Source organism: Miniopterus natalensis, chromosome 1 (genome assembly GCF_054644295.1).
Source record: "Miniopterus natalensis isolate mMinNat1 chromosome 1, mMinNat1.hap1, whole genome shotgun sequence".
In the NCBI taxonomy this organism is placed as follows: domain Eukaryota; kingdom Metazoa; phylum Chordata; class Mammalia; order Chiroptera; family Miniopteridae; genus Miniopterus; species Miniopterus natalensis.
Window position 1 is genome coordinate 124920506 of NC_142081.1, and position 27050 is coordinate 124947555.

The 27050-nt window shown below is 39.1% G+C and overlaps 1 protein-coding gene across 1 annotated transcript in view; it reads left to right on the forward strand.

Annotated features, from left to right (window-relative positions):
• The window catches only part of MYO3A (myosin IIIA), a 182481-nt gene that overhangs the window by 148759 nt on the left and 6672 nt on the right, over window positions 1–27050 (forward strand). Inside the window, exons 29-30 of the mRNA XM_016218655.2 lie at window positions 647–791; window positions 22922–23028. Coding sequence (XP_016074141.1) covers window positions 647–791; window positions 22922–23028 — 252 coding nt within the window. The remainder of the gene's footprint in view (window positions 1–646; window positions 792–22921; window positions 23029–27050) is intronic.

Consider the following 27050-nt stretch of genomic DNA (forward strand, 5'->3'; position numbering starts at 1 on the left):
GCATAAATTTGTTCACACTAAAGACCGAGTTCGGGGTTGGAACCCTGGCCTGCTACGCAACCGAGACATTGAGGAGATGTAGCCTGACCAGGTCATCTGCGGAGGGCGGGCAGAGTCAGTGCTCCACAGGGACAGAGCTAGAGGCGGAAAAGCAGGACCCCACATTCGACCTCGCAGGACAGCCATGTCAACAGGAGAGACAGAAGCAGAGGGGCCAGGTGGAAGGAGAAGAGCCAGGAGAGAGTGACCCTGAAGTCAGGTTGAGGGGACTGGAAAGGAAAGGAGGGAGGTCAGTAGATCAGCAGAGGGCTTCCTCCAGCTAAAGCAGAAAGGCGATCACAATGGAGTGGTTAGGACAGAAGCCGCATCTCAGGAACCCCAGGAAGGGGTTGATCGGGATAAAACGCTGCATGTGGTATGACATAATTGACAGTTTTAAATGGAAAAAGTGAAGTAGGCCGGTAGCCCAGGGAGTGGAGTTAGTCAAGTGAGGTCTTTATCAGCCCTTGTGACAGGGCCAGGGTGGGTCCTGAAGAAGTTTGTGAGTCCAGGGACCCCTGACCAGGAATTTATTAAACCCCAGTGTACCTGTGAGCTCTCTGAACCCTTTTCCTTGATTTAATCTGACGCATGACCTTCTTTCTAGATATCAAAGTTATCTGAAGAATATTTCATTCTGCAGAAAAAACTGAATGAAATGATTTTGTCACAGCAACTGAAGCCTCTCTATCTGGGTGTCTATCCTCATAAGCCAATTAATAGACGAGTTTCTCCTCAGCAGTACCTCTCAGGTAAAAATCAGTAGTTAGAACTTCCTGAAGGAAAGGCAATGCCAGATGCATTCTTTGATTTGCCTCTCAGTTTCCCACATTCACTCTATGGCAGATCGGAGGTGACTATGTTCGAACTGTCCGGGGGAGAACCCTTTCATTCCATTTCTTATGAGCAGATGCACATTTTTCCAGAATGTTCCACATACTTTCTCTGGCTCCATCCTCCTCTTCTGTCTTATACTTTTCGTTCTCCCTTTACATACACGTTAACTAGAACTTGGCATATGACACAGAGGGAATCAAAAAGGGTGGATGGAACTGGGAGGACTGGGGAAGAGCCCAACAAGTAAAATCTGTTCCTTCTTTCGGCATCTGCAGAGCGTGGCAAGTACCAGCCTCTGCAGATACACCAACGCAGACGCATTATTAAATTTTCTTCCAATCAACCTCAATCAAATTCTGCCCCCTTTCTGTGAAACTGGTGGGGGATTCAGACTCAGTAATTATCAAGCCGCCTGCTCCTCAAGGACGTGCAAAGGCCCTAGAGCCTTGCCCACCCGTGAGGGTGGGGATCAGGTTGAACCCGTGGTGACTAGTCCTTTGTCCGCACAGTTACTGTTGGACAGTGATCTGCTAGCTGGCCTTATGACCCCTTCAAGTTGGGAAGCTATAATGCTCCCATCGCTGCAAGGGGCACCTGGAAACTGGCTGGTCTGGAGTCCCACCCGGTCCACACGTGATGCAGGGAGTCATCCTCTCTCTGCAGCCTTACCCGTCCCCCAGAGGCAGCCGCTGCCGGCTCTGCTGACCTCTCCCTGAGAGAACCTGCATTTATTTCCCCTCGCCCATCCTTCCTCGCTTTCTCAGAGGCCCTCCACTCTCTCCCCGCCCCCTCCGGGACACCGGGCACCAGCTCTGCATTGAGTTTGCCTAAGACAGAAAGAGTTGCTAACCTCATGAAGCTTCTGCAAAAATCCCTTGGGCAGGAAAATGCTAAAATGAGCCTGATACGGGAGAAAAGGAAACTATCTTAATGTTTCAGTCAATTATCTTGCCACATTACTGGCAAGAATTGTGGCGGTTAAGCCCTGGCCAGGTAGCTCAGTTGGTTAGAGCTTCAGCCGATATGCCAATGTTGTGGGTTCGATCCCCAGTCTGGGCACGTATAAGAATCAACCAATGAATGCAAAAATAAGTGGACAACAAATCGATGTTTCTCTCTCTCCCCTTTCCTCTCTCTCTAAAATAAAGCAATAAATTTTTAATTTTTTTTTTTTAAAGAACTGTGGTGAAGCTTTCAAAAGAAGAGAGCTTGCCCACAAAGTAGATTTTTGGCCCTTTCCACCCCTGTTGCTCTCAGCCCCGGGCCCGGAATTTCTTCCTTTAAAGAAGCAGCTTAACAAGTCAGAGCCCAGAGGCCCAGTAGTTGGACTGCCACCAATGACCCATGTCCAGATGGGAGTAGAGGGGGGAGGCAGGGCTCCAGCTTCCCTCTTGGTTGTGTATGTGGCAGCCATGGTGAATGTGGGCAGTGAGGTGCTGGTCATGTAGGGGAAACGGGCACCCAGGCAGTGTTCCCTGTGTGAGCAGCTTAGCCCGGTCCTCAGTGGGAATGGGAGTGTGGAGGACGGCAGCTTCCTAGGGAGGGAGTTGGGGCTACTGATGTTTTGCTATGACTTGCACTTTTGGACATCTTAAGGATCTGTGTGTGTGTTAAATAAAAATTGTATATGTTCAAGGTATACAACATGATGATTTGATTTAAATACACAGTGAAATGATTAGTACTATCAAGCTGATTAATATATCTTCTCACATAGTTACTTCGTTGTGTGTGTGTGTGTGTGTGTGTGTGATGAAAGCATCTGAAACTTACTCTCTCAGCAAATTTTCAGTAGTCAATACAGGGTTATTAACTGTGGTCATCATGTTCTACATTAGATCTCTAGACTTACTCATCCTACATAACTGTAACTTTGTACCCTTTGACCAACATCTCACTTTCTCTACCTGCCTGCCCCTTGTAACCACTATTCTACTTTGCTTCTATGTATTTGACTTTTTAGATGCTACATATAAGTGAGATCATGTAGTTTTTTTCTTTCTGTGTCTGGCTTACTTCACTTACCATAATGTCCTCCAGGTTCATCCATGTTGTTGTTGCAATGACAGGCTGTCGTTCTTTTTCATGGCTGCATAATATTTCATTGTGTGTTTATCTGTTCATTAACTATGAACATTAACACTTCCATATTTTGGCTACTATAAATAATGCTTCAATGAACCTGGGAACACAGATATTTCTTTAAGGTACTGATTTCCTTTCCTTTAGATATATACCCAGAAGAGGAATTGTTGGATCCTATAGTAGTTCTATTTTTAGTTCCCTGAGGAACTTCCACATGTTTTCCATAGTGGCTGCCCCAACTTAAATTCCCACCAACAGTGTGCAGGAGTTCCCTTTTCTCTACATCCCACCAGCATTTTTTCTCATTTTTTTGATAATAGATCTTAACAGATGTGAGGTGATTCATTGTGATTTTTATATCATCTCCCTAATGATTAGTAATATTGAGCAGTTTTTCATATAATGTTGGCCATTTGGATGAGTCAGGTCATTTGACAATTTTTTAATTAGGTTGCTTGTTTTCTGCTTTGAATTGTACACACTCTTTATATATTTTGGATATTAACTTTTTACCCAATATGTGGCTTACAAATATTTTCTCCTATTCTGTAGGTTACCTTTTTACTTTGTTGATGGTTTTATCTAATGTACAGAGCCCTTTAGTTTGATATAGTCCTGCTTGTTGTTTTCTGCTTTTATTGTCTGAGCTTTTGAGTCATATCCAAAAAATCATTGCCAAGACCAATGTCAAGGAGTTTTTCTCTATGTTTTCTTCTAGGACTTTTATGGTTTCAGATCTTATGTTTAATTGTTGAATCCATTTTGAGTTAATTTGTGTGTGTAGTGTAATATGACTTTCATTCTTTTGCATGTGGATGTCCAGTTTTTCTAGCACCATTTATTGAAGAGAGTATCCTTCCCCCATTATGTATTCATGGTGCCCTTGTTGAAATTAGTTAACCAGACATGCTATGCTTAGATTCATTTCTGGGCTCTCTGCTCTGTTCCATTGGTCTGTGTGTCCATTTTTATGCCAGTACCGTCTGTTTTTGATTATTATGGCTTTATAATATAGCTTGAAATCTGGAAGTGTGATGCCTCTAGCTTTGTTCTTATTTCTCAAGATTGCTTTGTCAGGGACTTCGCATAGGCCTAATAACAGCTAAATTTTTCTAGAAAGTCAAATTAGTTCACTTTCTTCTTCAGTGTGCCAATTTTTTCATGAACCTAAAAAGACTATCAGAACCAATTTTTAGCTTATCTGGAGAGAATTGTAATTCAGTAACTTTTTTAACTTCAGGTGTAGAGAGACAACTTTTTGCTCCATGCACATGTAGAAAGGTTACATGTTCTACTACACTTGTTTGAGGCTAAACTGGCAAATATCTGAATTGTTCCATGTCCGTGAGAGAACAGAGCAAGTGCCAGAGTGAACGAAAGACACAGAGGGATCTGGGTGGACCTGACAACCCTGAACCAAGGATTAGGGGAGGACACTGTGAGATTTAGTAGATGCCAGGGACAAGGCTAGACAGTACAGTTACTTTCAACAGATGCTGATGAAAAGCCAAGAAGAGCTTCAGAGCAGATGGCCTATCTCCATTAATGCCATGAAATCTGCAAATGTCCCCCACACTCCCCACAACTTAGATGTGGAATAAAAGAGGAAAGTCAGAAACCTAAAATGACTACATTTACTCAGAAGACACTAAGAAAATTGAAAGTCACCTAATTTAACTAGGATTCATTAAAAATAATGTAATGCTAGAAGACAGAAATGAGCACTCAGAGGCAGCAACTCAGTCTAGGTTTAGGAAAATCAAGTTACATCTGAATTGTTGCACATTGTGAAAATTTAACCCTGCCATAGACAACTACGTTTTTGAAAGATCATTCTGACTGCATTGCATGATTAGAATTTGAGGGCTTTTAAAGAAACATGGAAGGCCAGCAAGAGATGATGGTGGTTTGGACAGAGGGTTAGCTGAGAAAGAAACAGTTTCAAGTAACAAGGGGCAACCTGCCAGGTAGGCAGGTGGACAAATATGTAGTTACTGAAACCATAGAGTAAATGAGATCACTCAGGAAGTCCACATACAGTGAAACGAGAAGAGATCCCAGAGCAAGAGTAGGCCGTGTGCAGGTCAGATAGAGAGGAACCAGCACAGAGGAGCAATAGGAGAGGTGAGAGGAACACCAGGGAGCCTAGTACCTCACAGGCCATGGGAAGGGGCTCTTAAGATGCTGACAGAACAGTGTGAAAAGAACTGTAGAATATCCATTGACTTTCCTATGCATTAACAATTACTAAATTCCCCAGTTTTTTAAATATAAGGATAGATATGAATTGAAAAGGGGGATGGCTACAAATAATTATTGTACTATTTTTGTGGAGATTCATCCCCAATATTTACTACCCTTTATCATTGGATATAGTCTATATTTATATATTTTAATGATCTATGCAACTGGGTTTTTTTTGTTTATTTATTGAATAGTTTATAAAATTTTATGGTAAAATAAAATGTAGTTGAAATAATTTAAACTGAAGTCACAAATTGAGCCAGATACTGCTTGGTCAATATTTAATCCCTGAAATGGTTCCAGATCCATTATTGTACCTTTGGATGTGCTTGTTTTACCTCAGAATCAGCCAACTCCACCTTGAATTTTCAGACTCTGGTCTTCTTTCTAAAACAACCCAGGTTTGCCAGTCTCCTGACCACATTTAAACCAAGAATTTCCACCACCCTTTCCTTATTCCTCCAGTCCTGGTGGTTTTCCCAGTTATCTTTATACACCTGTGGACCTCACACACTTCACACAGGCGTTCAGGTGCGTACTTGTTGAAGGGAGCAGATCGTCAGCACCACAGTCGGCATTTACTTGCCCTCAAAGTTATTTCATGTACTATAGTTTTGTCTTCCTCAAACAGATTTTCAACCCTTTGCAAACAGGACCATGTCATATACTATGTATTCATTATTTTGTTACCTTAACACATTTATTCATCACACAGTAGACATTCAATAACTGCTTATTAATTGGCTGAAAATCTGTTTAATTTCCTCCAAAATTTATAGTGAAGTGAAACATAGTGACCAGTAGAGTGAAGATTAGAAAGTTTGGTTTTTATTAAAACAAAAAATATAACATTTTTAAAATATTCAGTTCTTTTCATATGTTGTCTACTTTAATACTCCTTGTGGTTAAAAAAAATAAGTTCTTATACTATCTAGAAGTCAGTCTCCTTAGATCATCAGAATTGCTGAACACTGAATTTGGAGCCTTGAATACAAGCAGCTGGCCTCACCTGCAGGGGCAGATTTAGGTGATACGCTGCGGAACCTGCTAGCCCAGGTTTAACAGGCACCCTTGCAGTGCTGTCCTTCATGGCAAACCCCACTTCCCCAGGAAAATTTTCTCTTGGGAGGCCAAAATTAAGCTGATTTACAAATAATTCTGTTATTGAAATAAGCTTATGAGGCCCCTGAAATGTTAATGATCTTGTGTTTCTCAAAAATCTACAGGCAGCTTCAAATAATTGCTGCACCCAACTCTGTTTTAAGACCTCACTAAGCCTTAGCTGGATTATGTAGAGTGGTTTGGGAAAGCTTCTTACCTACTCTAAAGAAAGCCCGAGAAAATATGGGTAATAAATAAGGATAGAGTAATTAAATTTTGCAAATTTTAACAAGCTGCAACCTTGTTTTATAAGGTTTCTCTCTTTGTGAGACACGTTTAAATGTTCAAAAGTGCCAAGAGTAAAATAATATACAAATGAAAACCAAAGAGCTAATTATAAAATTTTAAATTAAAATGAGATAAATGCATGAACAACTTATTTTATATCTTTGTTCTGATAATAATTGTTATTAATTGAAACTGATATGAGCTAACTGCCCCGGAATTTTTGTTGGGAGAAATATATAAATAGGCTATTTTTAACTAGAGCATGGTTCTTTGATTATAAATTCTAATAAATGCCATTGTATTCATAAGTATACAATGACATTGCATTATTTCTCCCTGAATAGTGTGCAGAGTTTGGTGGATGTTTTCTTCTTAATTATGGTACACCTGGCAATTTGTGCTGACAATTGTGAAGGGAAGAAAAAGATTAATTGTAGGACAAATAAACCCTGGTAACACAAAAGCTTGTTCTCCTCTCCTTTTACGAAGAAGCTGTAATATCCAACAAGCTGCAATTTTTAAATGGGTTCCAAAGTTAACAAAGATGCCATTATAATTCTATTTCATTTACATACTATCATCAGTAAATTCAACAGTAAATCAAAGCAGCCCTTTGCCATGCACACATACAGTAGATATAATGAAAATGCTTTTATGTTGCTTTCAGAGTAAATGTCAGGGGGGAAAAAATAGCAATTTTGCATTTGTTTCTAAATATATATAGCATTTAGATCCATGCAATAACCCTAGCATTTTCCGTTATTATGGTGCAGGTTTGATTTGTTTTATTTTTTAGGTATGCCCATCATTTTCTCATTGTAATGCTAGCAACTAGAAATGGGTTTTGCAAACTATCCAAGAAGATATTTCCACATGTATCTATAAACATACTTACATTTATGTGAAAGCCAGGCAGCTCAAAAATGTTGGGTTATATCTTTTATAGGAATATTATTTCATTAAGAGTAGAAAGTAATGAGATTATAGAAGTTACATTGCTTCTCACCCAACATACGTCTGGTGAACTCTTATCTTCCAAGTTTATTTGCCATTTTTTTCTCATAAGTAGTAATACTGATTCCCCAAAACTCTTAAAAACAGCAACCTTTAGTATCCAAAAGGAAACGATCTTATTTACAACCTTACAATTCAGTAAGAATCATTTATTTCTAGTATTTTAATTATACTAAATACTAATTATATAAACAGTTTGCCTTACATACGTTTACACTCTGAAGTATGGATTTCTGATGAGTTTACTGAATTAGTTCAGACAAAACACTTAACCTAGAAGCCTTAGATGGAAAAAGGTAAATATTTGCATCCACATTATTTCTCCTCATTCCATACTTTTTATCTACTTTTAAACTACAGAGGACATGGGGCTAACATGGAAACAGAATATATTACACCCCCATCTTCCCATTAATTTTTGAAATGCACAAAAAAGACCAATAATCTCAGCAGCACTGGCAGCTGAGTTTTTTCTTTACATGTTTTACACCATATTACTTACCTACATGAGCTCAAGCCAAAGAGAATTTGCATAACATATTCAATAAAACAGTATAACCAACAGGGTAAATTCACATATAATATATTCATAATTCCATATCACATGGAGAAAATGCCTTCTTTTTAAATCCTAGTATTTTTAAAATTGTTTTTATAACTAGACATATTTGGCTGGTCCACAAACTCCCAGAAGTCATAATTGAACCAGATTACATTTCCTGACCATGATGTAATTGAGATAGACATGAAAAACAAATATGCATATTAAAAATCAATAAAATAATCTGAAGTGAAGGAATTATGATTAGAGTTATATATTATTTCAAAATAATAAAAATGAAAGTAGCCACATATAAAAACTATGAATGGGATGTAGCCAGATCTGTATTTATAGGAAAATTTAAATCATTAAACATTTTAATTATTAATTGAAAGAAAGTAATTTAAAAGGATTGTAATTTATTAAATTTTTTTAGAAAAAGAAAAATATTATTCAACCTCAGGAAAGACAGAAAAGAAAAATAATTGTGATAAGACAGAAATACACCAGGAGATCCAAGACGGCAGCGCAGTAGGTGGAAGGTACACTCAGCTCTTCTCAGGACCAAACTGGAATTACGACTAAATTATAGAACAATCAATCTGAACATCCGGCAGAAAACTAGCTGAAGTCTTATAACCAGCAATTTATAGAAGAAGCCACGTAGAGACTGTTAACAAGTGCAGAGACATGAAAAGGACTGGCCCAGTTCCCACAGGCAGTGGCTGAGGGTCTGGAGGGGTATCTCAGCTGCAGGAGATTCCTCCTGAGAAACTGGGATCTCAACCCCAAGCCAGGTTCCACTGCCCAGAGCAACAAAGCTGGGAAGAGGCACCCACCTGGCTATGAAAGTCAGCGGAGATTCTTTCCATCAGGGAGAGATGAGACCACTAAAGACACAGGCACTCTCTTAAATGGCCAATGCACAACATTTCTATCCCAGCCACTCACCCTGGGCTCTGACAAAGAGGGCAGACCAAACGAAAGTCATCTGAGGAGAGTTTGGGATTTGTGACCCTGGAGAGAGAGCTCAAGGACAGCCTTCAGGATCCCTGAGCTTTCTTCTCCCACACTGCACATGCCATCTTTCTTGGGTGGAGCACTCTCCTCAGTGCAGCATCAGCCTGGAGGAATATAATAGTCCACCCTCTGAACTCCCTTTCACCCCACCCTGATGATCTTATGCCCTGCTGCAGAGTCACCTGCCTTGGCTGGGTTGTAGCGACTTGGGAAGACTCAGGGGATGTCACTGACAGACTTGTGTGACTTTGGGACAGGGGTCATTCCCCAAACTTTTCCATGAACCTGACTAGTACTTCTCTCTCATGGGAGATCCATTAGCCCCACCCTCTAGGTTTCTGGTGGGCCCACCTGCCTGACTCTTAGTGACCTCACCCTGCAGAGGACTGGGCAAAATTCAGGACAAACTGAATTGTGTGTCTCTGGGATGGGAGCCACACCACCAACATTCCCCAGGCCTGACCAGCACCTCTCCATCACAGGAGATACACTAGCCCTATCCTCCCAACTCTTGGAGGCCCCACCCTGCTGAGCTATGGCTCTTCCTGGCAGAATCTGGAATAGACAGTTGTGTGGCTCTAGGACAGGGACCATTTTTCCATTGAATGCCTGAGTAGTGCAAGACACTCCCTTCACACGGCCAAATGTTGGTCTGCTTGGGCCTGATTAACTCTGCTGGCCTCACCCTGGTGATTCCCTGAGACCCGGCCCCACCACAAAGGTGAAAGAACTCCTAGTGTGTGGCATCTAGACTTGATATACACTGAGACTTTTACTGAGTGCCCTCAGACCCAGTACTGGAACCAAATTTGAACCTATATCAATCTGGTAAATACCACACACCTGGTGACTCATTGAGAGCCTACTTCATGCAACTTGACTACCACCAATGGCTCTTTCAGTGACTGAGCCTAACAGGCAGCCAGTAGGTAGGAGGAGGAGGAGCCAGATCTCAGGATACCGTGGGACTTTTGCTGACCTGATGCTCAACATCACTAATCATAAGAGAGAGGCAAATTAAAACCACAATGAGATATCACCTCATACCTGTCAGAATGGCTACCATCAATAAATCAACCAACAACAAGTGTTGGCGAGGATGTAGAGAAAAGAGAACACTTGTGCACTGTTGGTGAGAATGAGGATTGGCACAGCCACTGTGGAAAACAGTGTGGAATTACCTCAAAAAATTACAAATGGAACTGCCACATGACCCAGTGGTTTCACTTCTAAGAATATATCCCAAGAAACCCAAAACACTGATTGAAAAAATATATGCAGCCTAGTTTATTGAGGTGTTATTTACAATGGCAAAGATTTGGAAGCAGCCCAGGTGCCCATCAGTAGATGAATGGATTCCATTGAGACCTGTGGCACAATGGAATACTACTAAGGCATAAAAATGAAGGAAATCTTACCTTTTGGGATAGCATGAATGGACCTGGACCTAGCATAATGGACCTATTATGCTAAATGAAACAAACCCGTCAAAGACAATGTCACATGATCTCACACATATGTGGAATCTAATGAACGAAACAAACAAAAAACAAAATAGAAACAAGCTCATAGATACAGAGAAAAGATGGACAGCTGTTAGAGGGGAAGGGTGTTGGGACTTGGGTGAAATAGGTGAAGGTTAAGCAAAAAAACACACCAAAAACCTCATAGATACAGACAATGGTATGGTGATTACCAGAGGGAAAGGGGGTAGGGGCTGGTAGAAGAGAGTAAACGGGTCATAAATGGTGATGGAAGGGGACTTGACTTGGGGTGATGAACACAATATAATATACAGATGATGTGTTACTGACTTGTACACTTGAAACCTGTATAGTTTTATCAACCAATGTCACCACAATAAATTCAATAAAAAATTTTAAAAAGAAATACATCAAAGATCTAAATGAAGCTAAGATAATGTTTTTTGAAAATAAAACAAATTTATGGCTATTTAAAAAGAAGCCACAAAAAATTAAAAAATAGAACATGATTATAACTATTATTGATAATACTAAAATCTCACATCCTGTAAATGTAATCAATTTTACAAAGACAATTTGAGTCTGACATAGAAATCTTCTACAATAAATTAGCCAGTGTAGTGTCAATCTATCAAAGAATTACTTTCAAAAAAAGGTTTGAAGAACTCAGTGTTTTAGGCTGTTGTAATCAAAGTTCATGAAACAGATAATTCCCATACTATGTAATCTGAGGGGGGAAAAACAAAAATAGAGAAGTTTACATATTTTATGAAGTCATGTACCCTCCAACCAAAGTCTGACAAGGAACAGTTTAGAAAGAAAGGTGGGGGGGATGATGGAAGGGAGGAAGGAAGCAAGGAAAGAAAGCTAGGAATCAATCTCGAAAATTTAGAGGTAAAACTTCACAGTACCAGATAATTGAATGTAATATTACATTAAAAGACTCTCCAAATAACACATTAATGTAACACAATATCAAAAGGTCAAAAAACAGTCATCTTGACAAATGCTGAAACAGTCTTCAATAAAATCCAACTACCTGTCTTGATGAGAGGCAAGACTCTTACTAAATTAGAAATAGAAAGAGATTTTTTAGCAATATGCAGAAAGTATTTCTTAAACACGTTGTCAACATCATAATTAACTGTAAAACTGTTAAAAATGGAAGCAGTTCCTTTTAGAAAGCAGCATTAAGACAATCATGCTAGTAACAACACTTTTTTATATTTTGGGGGCATTTCTAGCTGACACAATAAGACAAAATAGAAATTTTTTTAAAAATTAAAAGGAAAAGATAGGATCATAAGGGTATTACAACATGAATTTTGAACTTAAAATCGCAAAGAATGAGCCAAAATGATTGGTACTAACAATAGAATTCAGCAAGGATATATGAGTATGCAGATACTCTTTCTTATAAAAATTTATAATAGAGAAAGAGCTCATTGGAAATAGCAGCAAAAAATTAAATACATTGAAATAAAGCTAGAAAGAAAACCATAAAGCAACAAAAAGAGGTGGATCATGGAGTGACATTACATTGTGTGTCTGAGTTGGAAGGTAAGATACTGTAAACATGACTTCTAAAATTAATTTTTTGGTTTAAAAATACTGCATTCAATCTCTGAGTTTTTTTAGAATTTAAGAAAATGTCCATAAAGATTATTTGTAAATTTCAGAAAAAAATAATAATTATAAATGAGGACCTTTCTTATTAGATAGCAAAATGAATAATATATAAAGCTATAATAATTAAAACCATCTGCCTCTGTTATAAAAATCAACCACAGATTAATGGAACAGAATAGATAGTCCCCAAATTGACCTTAGTATTTCTGAAAACTATCACTAAAAGATAAACAGCAAAGCAATAAGAAATGGATAGACAATGCTTAAAATTTTTCTTATTTGGGGAGAAGAAATAATCCTACCTTATGCCGAATACCCAACTATTTCACAGATATGTTAATGATGTAAATGTAAGAAATAAGCCAAAAGAAACCAGATGGCAGGAACTGAATATTTCACAATTGTTTGGAAAGGACAAAGCATAAGAAGTAATAATAGAATTATGAGAAAAATTGTGATAGATTTGAACTGTATAAACAGTCAAACCTTCTAGAGATTAGAAAGGACCATTAAAGGGGGAAGGACAAACTGGGTAAAATATTCAAAACAAATGTAAAAAGGGTTATCATATGGAATATAGAAAGAGCTCTTACAAATCATTAGAAAAAACATTAACACCCCCAGTGGAAAATGGACAAAAGAGTGGATTTATTTATAGAAGAATACATGCAAATAGTAAATAAGCATATATATGATCACCTTAGAAATAAAAACGCAATTAAAACAAGTTACTATTTTTTTCCTTATCCAAATGGCAATGAAGAAAAAGTATTTAACTGTGAGGAGAATGTGCTAATTTAATTATCCTCAAACAGTAATGGTGAGACTGTAGAGCGTCAACATTTTGAAAAGTGATTTGACAATATGTAAAAAATAAACACATTGAAATAATTTATATCATTGACCCAGTAAACCCACTTATGATATTATAGCCTAAAGGAATAATCAGAGCTGAGAAATAAAAATTTATGTACATGGCAAAATATAAAATTAGACAATAAGGAAATGATTAATAAGTAATGGTACATTCATATATGGAATATTAACATCCCTTAAATTCATTTTTCAAAGAATAACCTTGGCAAACTGCTAGCTAATCCAACTATAGGATAAAATATTGCAGAATTGAAATTGGATAATGTAAATAAATCAGCTTAATCTTCCCTCATGTGAGATGGTTCATTAACAAGAGCATCTGTGTAGAGAGCTCTAGAAAAGCCCAGTGACTGGTTGTATGAGAACAAGGCGCTCACTCGCCAATAGAGCGGACACTTTCCATCCCCTGCTGTCTCGGACCTTCAGAGTTCATGTCTGTATAAAATTAATGATCTGAATAATGTTACTGCAGCCTGGTGCAGAGCTTCCACGGCCATGTGTAATAAGACTAGAGTGTCATCTCCAGTTATGTCATCTTTGCTGCGAAACTGTCTTGAGCCACTAAAAGCTTGCCTGGCATCTCCTCTGGCCATGCTTGTGACCAGACGTGCTCTAATATGGAATAATTGCTTTGTAAAAATATTGATATTTCTTACCTTAACCTTGAGAGGAACCACCTATCTCTGTGTTATAAAGCATGAACAGAGGGCAAGAAAAAAAATAAATGTTGCTTGTTTAAAATGTTCTTCTGTCCTGTGTTTTTAAAAGACCAATCTGAGAAAATGACTACAAAATAGTCAATAAATAATTTTCTAAAATACGGCTCTTTTGGAAAAACATAGGTTTTCACTTCAGGCTCTATATCCAACTGTTTTTCAGATAGATTTTAAGATCAGTATGATCTTGAAAAATAAGCAAGAGGGTATTATGGGTCTTTAAATGCCACCCCTGAGTCTCCTCATTCCTCAGGCAAGTAAACGTGTGTTCTGTTGTTTGTATCCATAGTCCCGTGGACGGTCATCCACAGGATACCTGCTCCTGGGTCAGCATGACAGCTCACTATCCTCAATAAAGATGGCACTGTGAAGACACCATCAACATCACTGTGTGCATTCTCATAGGCCTCTGCTAGGGCACCCTCCTTTGATAACTGTGCACATGAGTGGAACATAGCTGGGGGCAAGAGTGTAACCTAACCCCAGGGACTGGAAAAAAACTAGCCTTTGAGGACGCTAATCCATGACCTCAGCCCAATGGAGATGACAGAAGGTCTGTAGTGATCATGTCCAAGAGACAAATGATAGTCCAGAGGCCTCAGGCCACAAACAGAGCTGCTTTATTCTCCCCCGTTTCTCCTGTGATGTAACTAGGAGAGACAGAAGGGACAGGCTGGGGGAAGCACCTTACCTAAATCTTAAAGTGTAATTAAAAACTAAATTCTGTGTTCAAGGTTCTGGATATTAGTGCAACGTGCCTAAATCAGAGAGTGACAAAAAGCTTAGAGCCCATGACCTATAGGGTAAGTACAGGTTTAAGCTGGCTCTAGGGCATTGGTGTTCAAGTGGTAGAAAAGAAAACAGAAGGAATCACTTGAGCAGTTCCAAATGGGGTGGGAGCTGGTAGCTGCATATTGAGAAGGTCAGAGGAAGCCGGTGAGTCAGACCCACTGAACAGTAAGGCAAACAGAAGTGTTAAGGACACTAAAAGCAGGAGAAGAACCTACCTTTACAACTCTTCATCTCTGGTAGATTCAAAAGAACACAGACCATAGAGTAGAGTAAAGCTAGTGGTCAAATCCGGGGCAACCATGAGAAATGAAAATATCCCCAGGAGCTCAGAACATAAGGCAGCAGGAGCAATGCAGAACTGAATGGCCCACACAAGCTCAGAACCTATATCCAGTTATCTTCCAAGAGTGGCTTGCATGGCTGAAGGGCATAGGAGGTGAAAAAACAGCAGCTTCTGAAGGCAGGTTGCAACCTTGACTAGGGTGAATCCTGCCTTGGACATGCAGCAATGAATATACCTGCCTTCTAAGGTTTCCTGTAGGTCACTATATTGATTAAAGTTAACAGACTGTCAAGAGTAAATGGAAATTTACAAAAACTAAAAAACTGATTTCTTAAGAAATTACAATAACAAGTACTTTTCTGTTCTCATCTGATTTAGGCATACGATACTTATACAAATTATACTCTGCATGTATTTTTTTAATCTTTTTATTTTTTAAATCTTTATTGTTGAGAGTATTACAGATGTTCCCCTTTTCCCCCCATTGCACTCCCTCCACCTGGATACCTCTACACCCCAGGTCTTCACCACCCTGTTGTCTGTGTCCATGGGTAATGCATATGTGCATATAGGTTATTTGGTTAATTTCTTCCCGCTACTCCTCCCTCCCCATTCCCTCTGAGATTAGTCAGTCTTTTCCATGTGTTCTATGCCTCTGGTTCTACTTTATTCATCCGTTTATTTTGTTCATTAGATTTCTCGTTTGTTCATTTTGATTTTTAGATTCAATTGTTGATAGATATGTATTTATTGCCATTTTATTGTTCATATTTTTTATCTTTTTCTTCTTCTTTTTAAAGGAGACCCTTTAACATTTCATGTAATACTGGTTTGGTGATGAACTCCTTTAGCTTTCTCTTGTCTGTGAAACTCTTTATCTGACCTTCAATTCAAATGATAGCTTTGCTGGGTAGAGTAATCTTGGTTGTAGGGCCTTGTTTTACATCACTTTGAGTATTTCTTGCCACTCCCTTCTGGCCTGCAAAGTTTCTGTTGAGAAATCAGCTGACAGTGTTATGTGTGTCCCTTGTAGGTAACTAATTGCTTTTCTCTTGCTGCTTTTAAGATTTCTGTCTTTATCCTTTGGCATTTTAATTATGATGTGTCTTGGTTCATCTTCTTTGGGACTATCTGTGCTTCCTGGACTTGTATGTCTATTTCTTTCACCTGGTAAGGGAAGCTTCCTGCCATTATTTTTTCAAATAAGTTTTCAATATCTTGCTCCCTCTCTTCTCCTTCCAGGATCCCCATGATGCAAATTGATACACTTTAAGTTGGCCCAGAAGCTCCTTACACTATCTTCATATTTTTGGATTCTTTTTTCTTTTTGCTGTTCTGATTGGCTGTTTTCTGCTTCCTCATATTCCAAATTGCTAATTTAATTCTTGGCACCCTCAACTCTACTGTTGATTCCCTGTGAATTATTCTTCATTTCAGTTAGTGTATACTTCATTTCTGACTGATCATTTTTTATGTCATGATGTTCTCACTGAGTTTCTTGACATTCTAATTAAGTTCCTTGAGAATCTTTATAACCATTGTTTTGAACTCTGAAGCTAGTAGTTTGCTTGCTTCCATTTCATTTAGTTCTTTTTCTGGAGACTTCTTCTGTTCTTTCATTTGTGACATGTTTCTTTGTCTCCACATTTTGGCTGCCTCCCTGTGTTTGTTTCTGTGTGTTAGATAGAGCTGCTATGTCTCCAGGAATTGGTAGAGTGGCCTTATGTAGTAGATGTCCTTCTGCATGTATTGTTAAGTAAAATAGTATAATTATTAAAATGAGAGTAATACTGAAATTTAATTTCCTAAAGCAAATAGTGACAATGGGTTTCAAATCTATCTTTTTTTGGGCGCAAAATGTTTCAACATTTGTCCATTCGTTATTTTTAAAATGTCATCCCTGGTAAACTAAGACATTTAATGAAATCATTACCAGAACTACAATATAAATCAATATTTTACCCTCTGACTATTTAATATAGCAATAACCTTTACCATCTAATATTTATCATTCACATCACACAAAAATAGTCACAGACCTAATTTTGGTACTGCCAACATTGATATACTGCTGATCACTTGTGATTATAAATGTTTATGTCACTTTTGTAATTAAGGGGTTAGAATGATGTTAACAGACAGTGTTTGTATTCTGCGAAAGGAACAAAAATTTAGAAAGCAAAATTAAACTTGTGCCTTTCTGAAACATTTGGATGCTGATAAAATCATGAGAAGTTTGCTCTTCAAAAACATAAAAGAGTCTGAGTAAATTTAATTTAAACAAATCAGTCTCTGTTGAATATATTAATAATTGTCCCTTGCTGGCCGTCCACTTTGCATGGCAGTACTTAAATGAGGTATCTTTTAACGATATTCAACCTTCAGATTGTCCTGATGAAGCAAAAAAGTCAATTAACACTAAAGCAGATCCTGCAAGATACAAGAATTAAACAGAAATTCTAAAAATTCAATGCATTTTGACATTTTAAAAATCTCTTTAATATCCATGTACTGGAGTGTAAATTTATAACTTTAAATAAATGTGACTATACCATACATTACAGGAAACTTTTTATGCATTATCTTTTCATTTTCTCTTTTTTTCCTATTTCCTTCTCCCTCACCCCTCTGTTCTCCCTCCCCAACCCATATTACTCTGCCTTAAGGGAACCCTTATTATAAAATATGCATTCTTTAACATTTTTTGCAGATGTGCATACATGTACTTACTCACACATACATAGAGATTTTTGTCATTCTTCTATATAAGTAAGATTGTAATATAAACACTTATGTCTCTTGCTTTTCTCCCTCAGTAATTTAGCAGGAATCCCTGCACATCAACTGGAATTGTTATAATTTTTTTTACTGGTTATATAATATTCCACATGTGGATCTCAATACTTTGTATAACCTTTCTTCTATTGTCAGATATTCACTTTTTAAATTTTTGGCACTATGGAAAATGTTGCAGTAAACATCTTTGAAAATGTCCTTGTATCCTAGGATTTTAATTTTATGAGATAAGTCTGCAGAAGTTATTGAGTTGAAGGGTATTTTTAGCTTTGATAGATTGCTTTATTAAAAGGGCTCAACAATTGACATTTCCTTCAACAATTTGTGAGAATACACTTTCTCTGACATCCTGACCAGCAGTGTTGTCTCTGCTAATCTTTTTAATCTCTACTAATGTGTCTGAAGCATAATGATACTCCTTTGTTATTTTAATTCATATTTTTTTTGTCTGCTAGAAAGCTCAGGTGTCTTCCATGCTTATTGACCTTTGGATTTGCTTATCTTGACTTCCCAGTTTCTATCTTTTGGCCATTTTTCTGTTGGTTTTTATTTTTGTAGTCATTTGCTTGCACTCTTGTATATAAGAAATATCAACCCTTTATTTGGCATCTGTGTTATAAATATGGTTTTCCAAATCTATTGTATGTCTTTTGATTTCATTGCTATATTAAGGTTTTCATCTGTTTTTTAATAGGCAAATATGTCTACCTTTTTATGACTTCTGAGTTTTGGTTAACACATTTGTACCCTTAGATTGTTCATGAAGCCTCTGAGTTCACTTTCAAGAGTATTTTTGGTTTTTTATTTACAATTTTCTTTAAATTATCAGGAATTTATTTTTCTATCTGGTGACAATAGAGATCCAGCTAATGAAAGTATATTGAGTGTCTTCTCTTCACTTAACATTGTATCTCTGGGCTAAGATGGAATCCATCAAACACCTAGCACATGCAGACCACCAGTGACAAGGCAGGAGGGCATCAAAACCTGAGTCATGATCCCCACCATCCTAAAATGTAAGACCTCATTATTTAGAAAAATAAGTCACAGGTAAAAATAGAAAGGTTTTAAATATTTTGCTAAGGCTGTCATAACATTGTTCCAGAGAGTAGGTGACTTAAACAACAAAAGTTTATTCCCTTATGGTTCTGGAGGCTAGAGGTTCAAATTCAAGGTATTGACAAGGTTGGTTTCTTCTGAGGCCTCTCTCCTTAGCTTGTTGATGGCCATCTTCTCCCTTTGTCTTTAAATCATCTTCCTTCTGCTTGTGTCTGTGTTCCTATCTCCTCTTATAAGGACTCTAGTCATATTGAATTAGGGCCCACCCATATGATCTCACTTTAAAGACCCTTTCTCTAAATACAGTCATATTCTGAGGTACTGGAGCTTAGGATTTCGACATAGGAAGTTTGAGGAAACATAATTCAGCCCATAACACTTTTCAGATGATCTGCACATCTTGTATGTACCATGGGCATTCACATGAGAGGGAGGTCACTGGACAGTTAGTGAAAACTTCATGGACGAGATAGGCCTGGAGACAGGCACTGAAGGTTGCTTGAGATTTCAGTGAGGCAACGAAAAGCTTTGCTGTGAGAAGATGAGAATAAAAGTTGTAGCTACAAACATGGTGTGTCAGGGTTCTTATGAGGTAACTAGGCTGACCAGGGGAGATAGTTAATTTGGAGGAGAAGTGGAAGATAAAATTGAAACTGCTGATTGTAAGTAATCTGGATTTAGAAGTTTAGGCTTAATGAAGTAGGAAAAATAAGCTTCATAAAAAAATTTTAAATGGAATTTCTCACAAATGACAACCAGATTTTCCTTCCTGAAATACCACTTCAGTATTGACAGAAGTTAATGATTGCCTATTTATAAGAAACGAAGAAGAGGGATAAGACAAGGTGACATCAGTATTTTGTCAAGACCTGGAGGACAGAAATAATGTTGCCACTGAGGCGGTAGTATGCAGAATTCTAGATGGAGACGAAAAGTGGCCACTGGTCCCTTTGAGCCTGAGAGTTTGGGATGGAAGTACTCAATAAGAAATTAGGGCAAGAAGTCTGAGGGGCTGGGAGAGTCAAACCTGAGCTATGCATTAGGAAGTGATCAGTATGGAGCACACTGGGGAAAGTGCATGGAGCTGAGAGGGGGGTAACTCAATCCAGAGACGAAGGGATCATTCACTCATCCAGCAAACTTTTATTAAGCATTTACTTTGTGTCCAGCATTTCTTTAAGTGCCAGGAACATAAAGATAAATAAGGTGTCTGCCCTCAGAAACCTCATCCTCAGTCATGAAGGCAAGGAGTGGTCAGTAATGTTCAATGATGAAGAAGTGAGGGACAGTAAGGATGGATAAAGAGCCTTTGACTTGTCAGTAAAGTGGTCACCCTTGGCCTTCTAGAAGGCAGCTTCAGTAGAGTCAGGGGAATAGAAATCAGATTGAATGGGGAAAATGTGATGAGGAAATGGAGACAAGAACAAGACACCTCTTATTCCCAGAATCTGACTTGTTTTTCATTCTCCTGGCATTTATTCAAATTCTTTGCCATTTTCAATTTAATTTTCATTACAATCATGTTTTGATACTTTAATTCAGACTTTAAATAATATTAACAGTCAAGTTAAAATTTAGTCACAGGTTGCCCAGGCTGGTGTGGCTCAGCTGGTTGGAGCATTGTCCCATACACCTAAAGGTGGCAGGTTCAGTTCCTGGTCAGGGCACATACCTAGGCTGTGGGGGTTCGATTGCCATTCGGGGTGGGTGCAGGAGGCAGTGATTCGATGATGTTTCTCTCACACATAGATATTTCTCTCTCTCCCTTCCTCTCTCAAATCAATTTGTTTTTCATTTAGTCACAGGTCACTTTCATATTTCTAGACACATAATAATTTGATACTATATTTTTATGTTTCTTTCCATTCATATTCAAGTGAATAATATAAGTGAGTATGACCAATCCATTTAAAAACGATAACACTTTGCTAGAGCCAATAGCTGTTTATTAATCAGCACTGGGACAGATGATAGGCAGAGTGAAGGAAAATAATTTTAAAAAACACTGTTTATGGTAGTGGCAAGAATTTAGGTTTTACTATCTCCCTTTGTGCCTGTGACCTTGTAAGACAGGACGCTGTCTATTTCCGTGGAGAAGAAGGCAGAGAGAGGAATGGGAGATGAACTTCCAGGGATTGGTTGGAAAAGTGTGTCACTCTTCCTAATGAGTAATTTGTCTTTTACTAATCTCTATGTAACATAGTCTCATTAATAAAAACCTCATTATCTTTTGTTTTAGTCAAAAAAGGGTGGTGATGTATGATTGTCTTGGTTTTCTCTGACTAGCATTGTTCTATGCGTTACACCTCTAGGAAGTACTCCCAACTAGTTGATGTATCTTTGTCATCCAGCAATGTCCCATAAATTTTGAAATGAATGAGCTGGATAACGTTAGACTTTGAGTGCTGCTGTGCTTAGTATGTTCACCTAGTGGGTCGGACAAGGGACTAGAAAGTTAGACATAGGCATGGCTTCTCCATCCTGGTTGAAGCTGATTTACACTGCCAGCCACGTTGTTTACACATAGTAAATATTAAGCATTCATTGCTTTGATTCTGTTTGACTTAATTTGATTAGTTTTGGTTTGAAGAAATTCAGTTTCTCTGTGTATTCTACATCTAAGAATTAGGGATCATTACTGCCCCTTTATTATACACAAAAGTGATCTATTATTACCCTCCAAATTTCAGCCAAGAAATGTATGCTCAACTATCTGTTAAAAGTAGTATTTTTATTTTTTAAATTTATCTTTATTGTTCAAAAAATTACAGATGTCCCTCCCTTTTTCCCCACTGACCCCTTCTGCCCCACACCCACCCCCAGCCCCAGGCCTTCACCACACTATTGTCTATGTCCATGGGTTATGCATATGTGCATATAAATTCTTTGGTGAATCTCTCCCCACCCACCCCTGCTTTCCCTCTGAGATTCATCAGTCTGTTTCATGCTTATATGTCATTGGATCTATTTTGTTCATCAGTTTATTTTGTTCTTTAGATTCCACATATAAGTGAGATCATGTGATGTTTGTCTTTCTCTGCCTGGCTTATTTCGCTTAGCATAATATTCTCCAGGTCCATCCCTGCTGTCTCAAAGGGTACGAGATCCTTCTTCTTTACAGCTGCATAGTATTCCATGGTGTGTATGTTCCACAACTTCTTTATCCACTCATCCACTGATGGGCACTTGGGCTGTTTCCAGATCTTAGCTATTATAAACAGCATGGAGGTTCCTCCAAAAATTAAAAATGGAACTGCCTTCTCACCCAGTGATCCCACTTCTAGGAATATATCTTAAGAATCCTGAAACACCAGTCAGAAAGAATATATGCATCCCTGTGTTCGTAGCAGCACAATTTACAGTAGCTAAGATCTGGAAATGTAGTATTTTTCAATAAGCACCCATACCCCATTTCCACCCTGATCCTCATATATCTATCAAGTGGACATCCCTGCATGAATGCAGTCAGTGGATGAGGTGTCCAGAATCGTGAAAAACAGACAGAAACACTTCATGAGAAGCCTATTAGCTCTGTAAATACAAAGCTATTTATAACTATCACTAACAACCAAGCATGTTCTGATGATGTTGCTACAGCTTTGAGAACTTGGATATATTGACTGAAAGGACAGAAAAGTATGACAAACTCTCTTCTTTCTTTGTCAAGGTTTTTAAAGTCAGGTCTGAAAATTCTGAATTTTGGCAAAAGGGTTGATTAGGCTTGTAGAAAAGAGTCAACCCTATAGATGAGCAGTCTCCTTGTCTGGGCCATAGATTTTATGAGTGTAATACCCTTTTTTAAAATATTTTTAGCAGCTTTGTCTCTCATCACCCACCTTCTGAACTACAGTACCCTACATCACCAAACTATGCATTTCCTTCCTTCCCTTCCCCTTCTTCCCCTTACCTCTCAGAGTCTTAGACCACCAGACAATAGCAGGGACACACAGGGTGAGGAATACGAGAAGGGTTGTTTGGGGAAACAAAGGTATTTCCTCTTTCTCCCAGCTTTAGCCCCAGTGGTGTGTATATAATTTTTTATCTACCCCAAAAGGAAAGCATTGCTTGATGATAGTCTTTGTAATTGAATACTTGTTTATGATCACCTTTCTTGTAGGTATCTCTAAAGGAGAGGAGCCAAAAATATTGAGACCCCCAAGACGGCCCCGGAAACCCAAAACTTTAAATAACCCTGAAGACTGCACATACTATTATCTACTACATGTAAGTGGCTCACTCTTGTTATCAGATGGGAGCCATAGCATCCACAGAACTGTGACCACCCTAGGCCTGTCCAAAGGGAGGACTCTTTAAAAGGGAGATGCCCATCAGTTTCTGCTTTCCTGTCCCATCCCTGGCTGAGGATCTGGGCACTTGGCTCTCCTCCAGCCCCTGTTCCTCACCATCCAGGCATCTCCCATAGTCCTGTAACTCCGTGCCCTCCCAGTAGTTTTCTCTGCTGGCTGCATATCTGAGCTGATATGCAAATATTAACCCAGAAAGAGAATTGTGTCATAGAAGGAACTATCCAGACAGGGACCTGAATGTGAATGGGTGAGTTATGGTGAAAGTAGAAGAAACAAAGGAAAAAGAGACATTTATTGAGCACCTTTTCAATTCCAGGTGTGGAATGATGTATGTTCACGTGCATTGTGATATCTAACCCCAGAAACAGCCCTTACTACAGGGACATTCCCATCTAATAGATCAGGACTCTGAGACACTGGTAGGGCACTTCTTAGCTGTCAAGGTGGTTAATTGTGCTGAGGTCCTCTCACTCACCCTGGCATGCAAGCTCACTGGCATCGCCCCTGCCAGCCTCCTGTTCCTCTCATGTTCCTGTTCTCTGTGAATGACACCATCATCCACTTGGTTACCTAAGCCAAGAACCTGGTGTCATCCTGGCCCTGGGCCTCTCTCTCCTACCCCACATCTAACACTTTACTCTAAAGCATGGCTTCTACCTCCAAGGCTCGCTCCCATTCGTCTCCCTCCTCTGGTCTCACAGCAACAGCCCTCTTTCAGACCATCATGCTTCACCTGGAATGCTTGACGCCCTACCTAAGTGCTTCTAACCTCAGCTTCTGCAGCCTGTGCTAGAAAATTTCTCTGGACCATCAATTTGATCATGTTCCTCCCCCGATAATCCCTTTATAGCTCAGCAACTCCCTCCGCATAAAGCCCAGACTCCTTCCGGGGCTGAACAGCAGAGAACAAGATTGTAAAGTACCAAAGGTGGTACTCGGTCACCTTGGTTAATTGCCACTGAAATGACAGTTGGCTACTGTGGCTTCAACAACATATACCATTCTCGATATGAGAAATTATAGGAGACTTTGAAATAAGGAGGAACATTTATGACTAATAACCAACCAGCCAGTAAGACGAGCAGATTCTGAGCCTCTACAAATGAGCCCCTGCTCCCAAAAAACTTACATTGTCATTGAACCATTATTTTCTTCATGGATATACAGTGTTTTAATACATCTTAAGTTATTAGTGACTGGAATCCTTTTTATAACCCTGAGTCTTTAAATCTGTGGCTTCAGTGAAAATAAAACACAGGAAACTTGTCTGTTATTACAAGTGAAAACACGCCCTGTGTTCATATTTATCTGGCCCTTACCTGTGTTCAGATGCTACACGTAAGTGAAATTTACAGAAATGATGGGGCTCCACTCCCTTTACCCATCAAAACACTGTAATTTCAAGTGGTCTTCACGAAAATCTTTCTAAAATATATTATAATGCACATTTTAAATCTTTTCTTGATCACCCAAGGTCACTGTAGTGAGCAAAAATGTTTGTACTTTATTCAGATCTATGCTTATAAGTGAGGCTTCCTGACCAGTGTGTCTAAGGCAGCACCTGTCACTCTGTAGGCCCTGGTCCTGCTTCATTTTTTTTCAAAGCATTTATAAATATTTATGGGCCTGCTGAGCTGTGGAAATGATTTCCCTGAACCTGCCTATCACAAACAGCTGTGCTTTCAGTTGCTTTACCTATTTTTATAGCTTTTGTTTCTCCTTGGATGTCACTTCTTACTAGAGCCATTCTGACTGACTTAACATCAATACTATGATTTGATGCTCTTAATCTGTTACATCTTGGAAATGTTGCTATAGTTGTATCCAGAATAAGAGTAGGCTGAGCCTAAGAAGCATACCTACGGAGGGGAGAGCATTAGCTGGGCACGCACCCCCTGTTGTGGCGGCATGTGGGGCTGCTGTAACACGCAGAAGCTGGGCGGCCCTCAGCAAAAACAACTCGGGGCCAACGGTTTCGTCAGGAACAGTAGCTGAGCACATCATTTCAAAGGTCTTCCAGTTTATTATTTTCCCCAGTACCTCCCCTGACTATAGCAGTAGGTAGTTTGGCCATTCCAAGATCTTTTTATTTTTTTATAGATTTCAGAGAGAATAAGGAAGGGAGAGAGGGAGAGAAACATCAATGATGGGAGTCATTGATCGGCTGCCTCCAGCACGCCCCCTGCTGGGGATGGAGCCCCAAACCCAGGCATGTGCAGTGACCGGGAATCGAACCAGGATCTCCTGGTTCATGGGTCAGCGCTCAACCACTGAGCCACGCTGGCCAGGCGAAGATTTTTTATTTCACCCCCCCCCCCCCCCGTGATTTGGCTACTTCCTTCATCCTTGTGAAGGCCTCTAAATAAATAGTTTGTATATTTCCAAAAGGAATATAAAACTGTGTTCGCCATGATATAGTGGATGTGAAATTTCAAGTTTCATTATAAAATGTATTTCTTTATGTCAGGAGGGGAAGGAGCCGTGACGCAGCTGAGTCTTCAAAGTCCTCTGAGCCAAGACCTCTGTTCTTTCAAAGGCCCCTTCAAGAAACACCCTCACGGGAATATCTCCTTTGGGTCCTCTTTGTCTCCTTGTCTTTCTCTCTTCTTAACTCTAGTTCCTTAAGAAACTGCCGTAGGACATGCTTCTTTATTCTCATTTCAGATTTCATGTTGGTAACTTGTAATTTCAAAACTATAATTGAAAACATTGTTTGTCTTAGCAATAAATGCCCCTAATGTAAAGTCCCTTGGGTTAAAATTTCCCATGAAATCCTCTGCCATGAGGTACAGTGCACTGCTCCCTTCTTTCTGATCGAGAATGCAGCTTCATGCTTCCCTTTTGGGCTCAGCAGCTGGGAAACTACGAGACAGACGCAAGGCTCCATCTTAACACCTTTCATTGTTGTCCTTCTTCCTTAATTACAACTTCTGTCTTGTTACCTTGACTGTATAATTGTTTCTATTATAAGCCGTCTTAAATAATTTTTGGAAAAACTTATTATTGAATTACATTTCATTAGAATATTCTAGCACAGGCAAGAGTGAAATAAAGCCAGGACAGTTTTTCCTCTTCTAAGAATTCCTGTAGCTGAAAGCCAGCTTATACAGACCACCTCCCAGGGGGAAAGGCTGATTCAGAACTTAAAGGAGTTGCTCTGGCCCAATGGCTCAGTTGGTTGGAGCATGGCCCATACACCTGAAGGTTGCTGGTTTAACTCCTGGTCGGGACACATACCTAGATTTTGGGTTCAAACCCATGTCAGGGCATATACAGGAGGCAACCTATCAAAGTTTCTCCCTCTCTCTCTCCCCTCCTATCTCTCTAAAAATCAATAAAAACATATCCTTAGGTGAAGATTAAATAAAGGGGGAGGTGCCCTGGCCAGTTTGAGAATTCAAGGGCAGAATGTTACTTGATTCTTGGTTGTATAAAGGGGATCTCTGCCACTTGACATCACGCCATCATTTCAGCATAACTTTGGATTATAGAAAATTGTTACCAAGAACAAAGCAGCCTTTTTTTCAGACAATGGATCAAGGCTACAGGACCTCTGTCATATTAAAACAACAGCAGCAACCACAGCAAACACCCCCTTGGTCCCAGGGATCATTAACTGGACCACTAGGGGCCATTGTACCTATGCTGGTAATACAATTATTTGTAAGCACCTCCTAGCCCAGGGCATTGGGCCAAGAATGTGAAATAATAGGAAATGGGAAGGAGGCAGGAATGTAATTGGTGTCCTGCCCCTTACATTGTTCTTTCCTGAATGGTCCACTCCCAGACTTGATGCATTTAAGCATTCACCTCTGCCTCATCCACCCACTGAAATAACAACCAGTGAGAATGAAAGAAACTATGAAACGTTTGATTCCTCCAACATTTTAGTGTATTACAAATTATAAAACATGAGGAAAAAATGATTGTGTGCCTAAA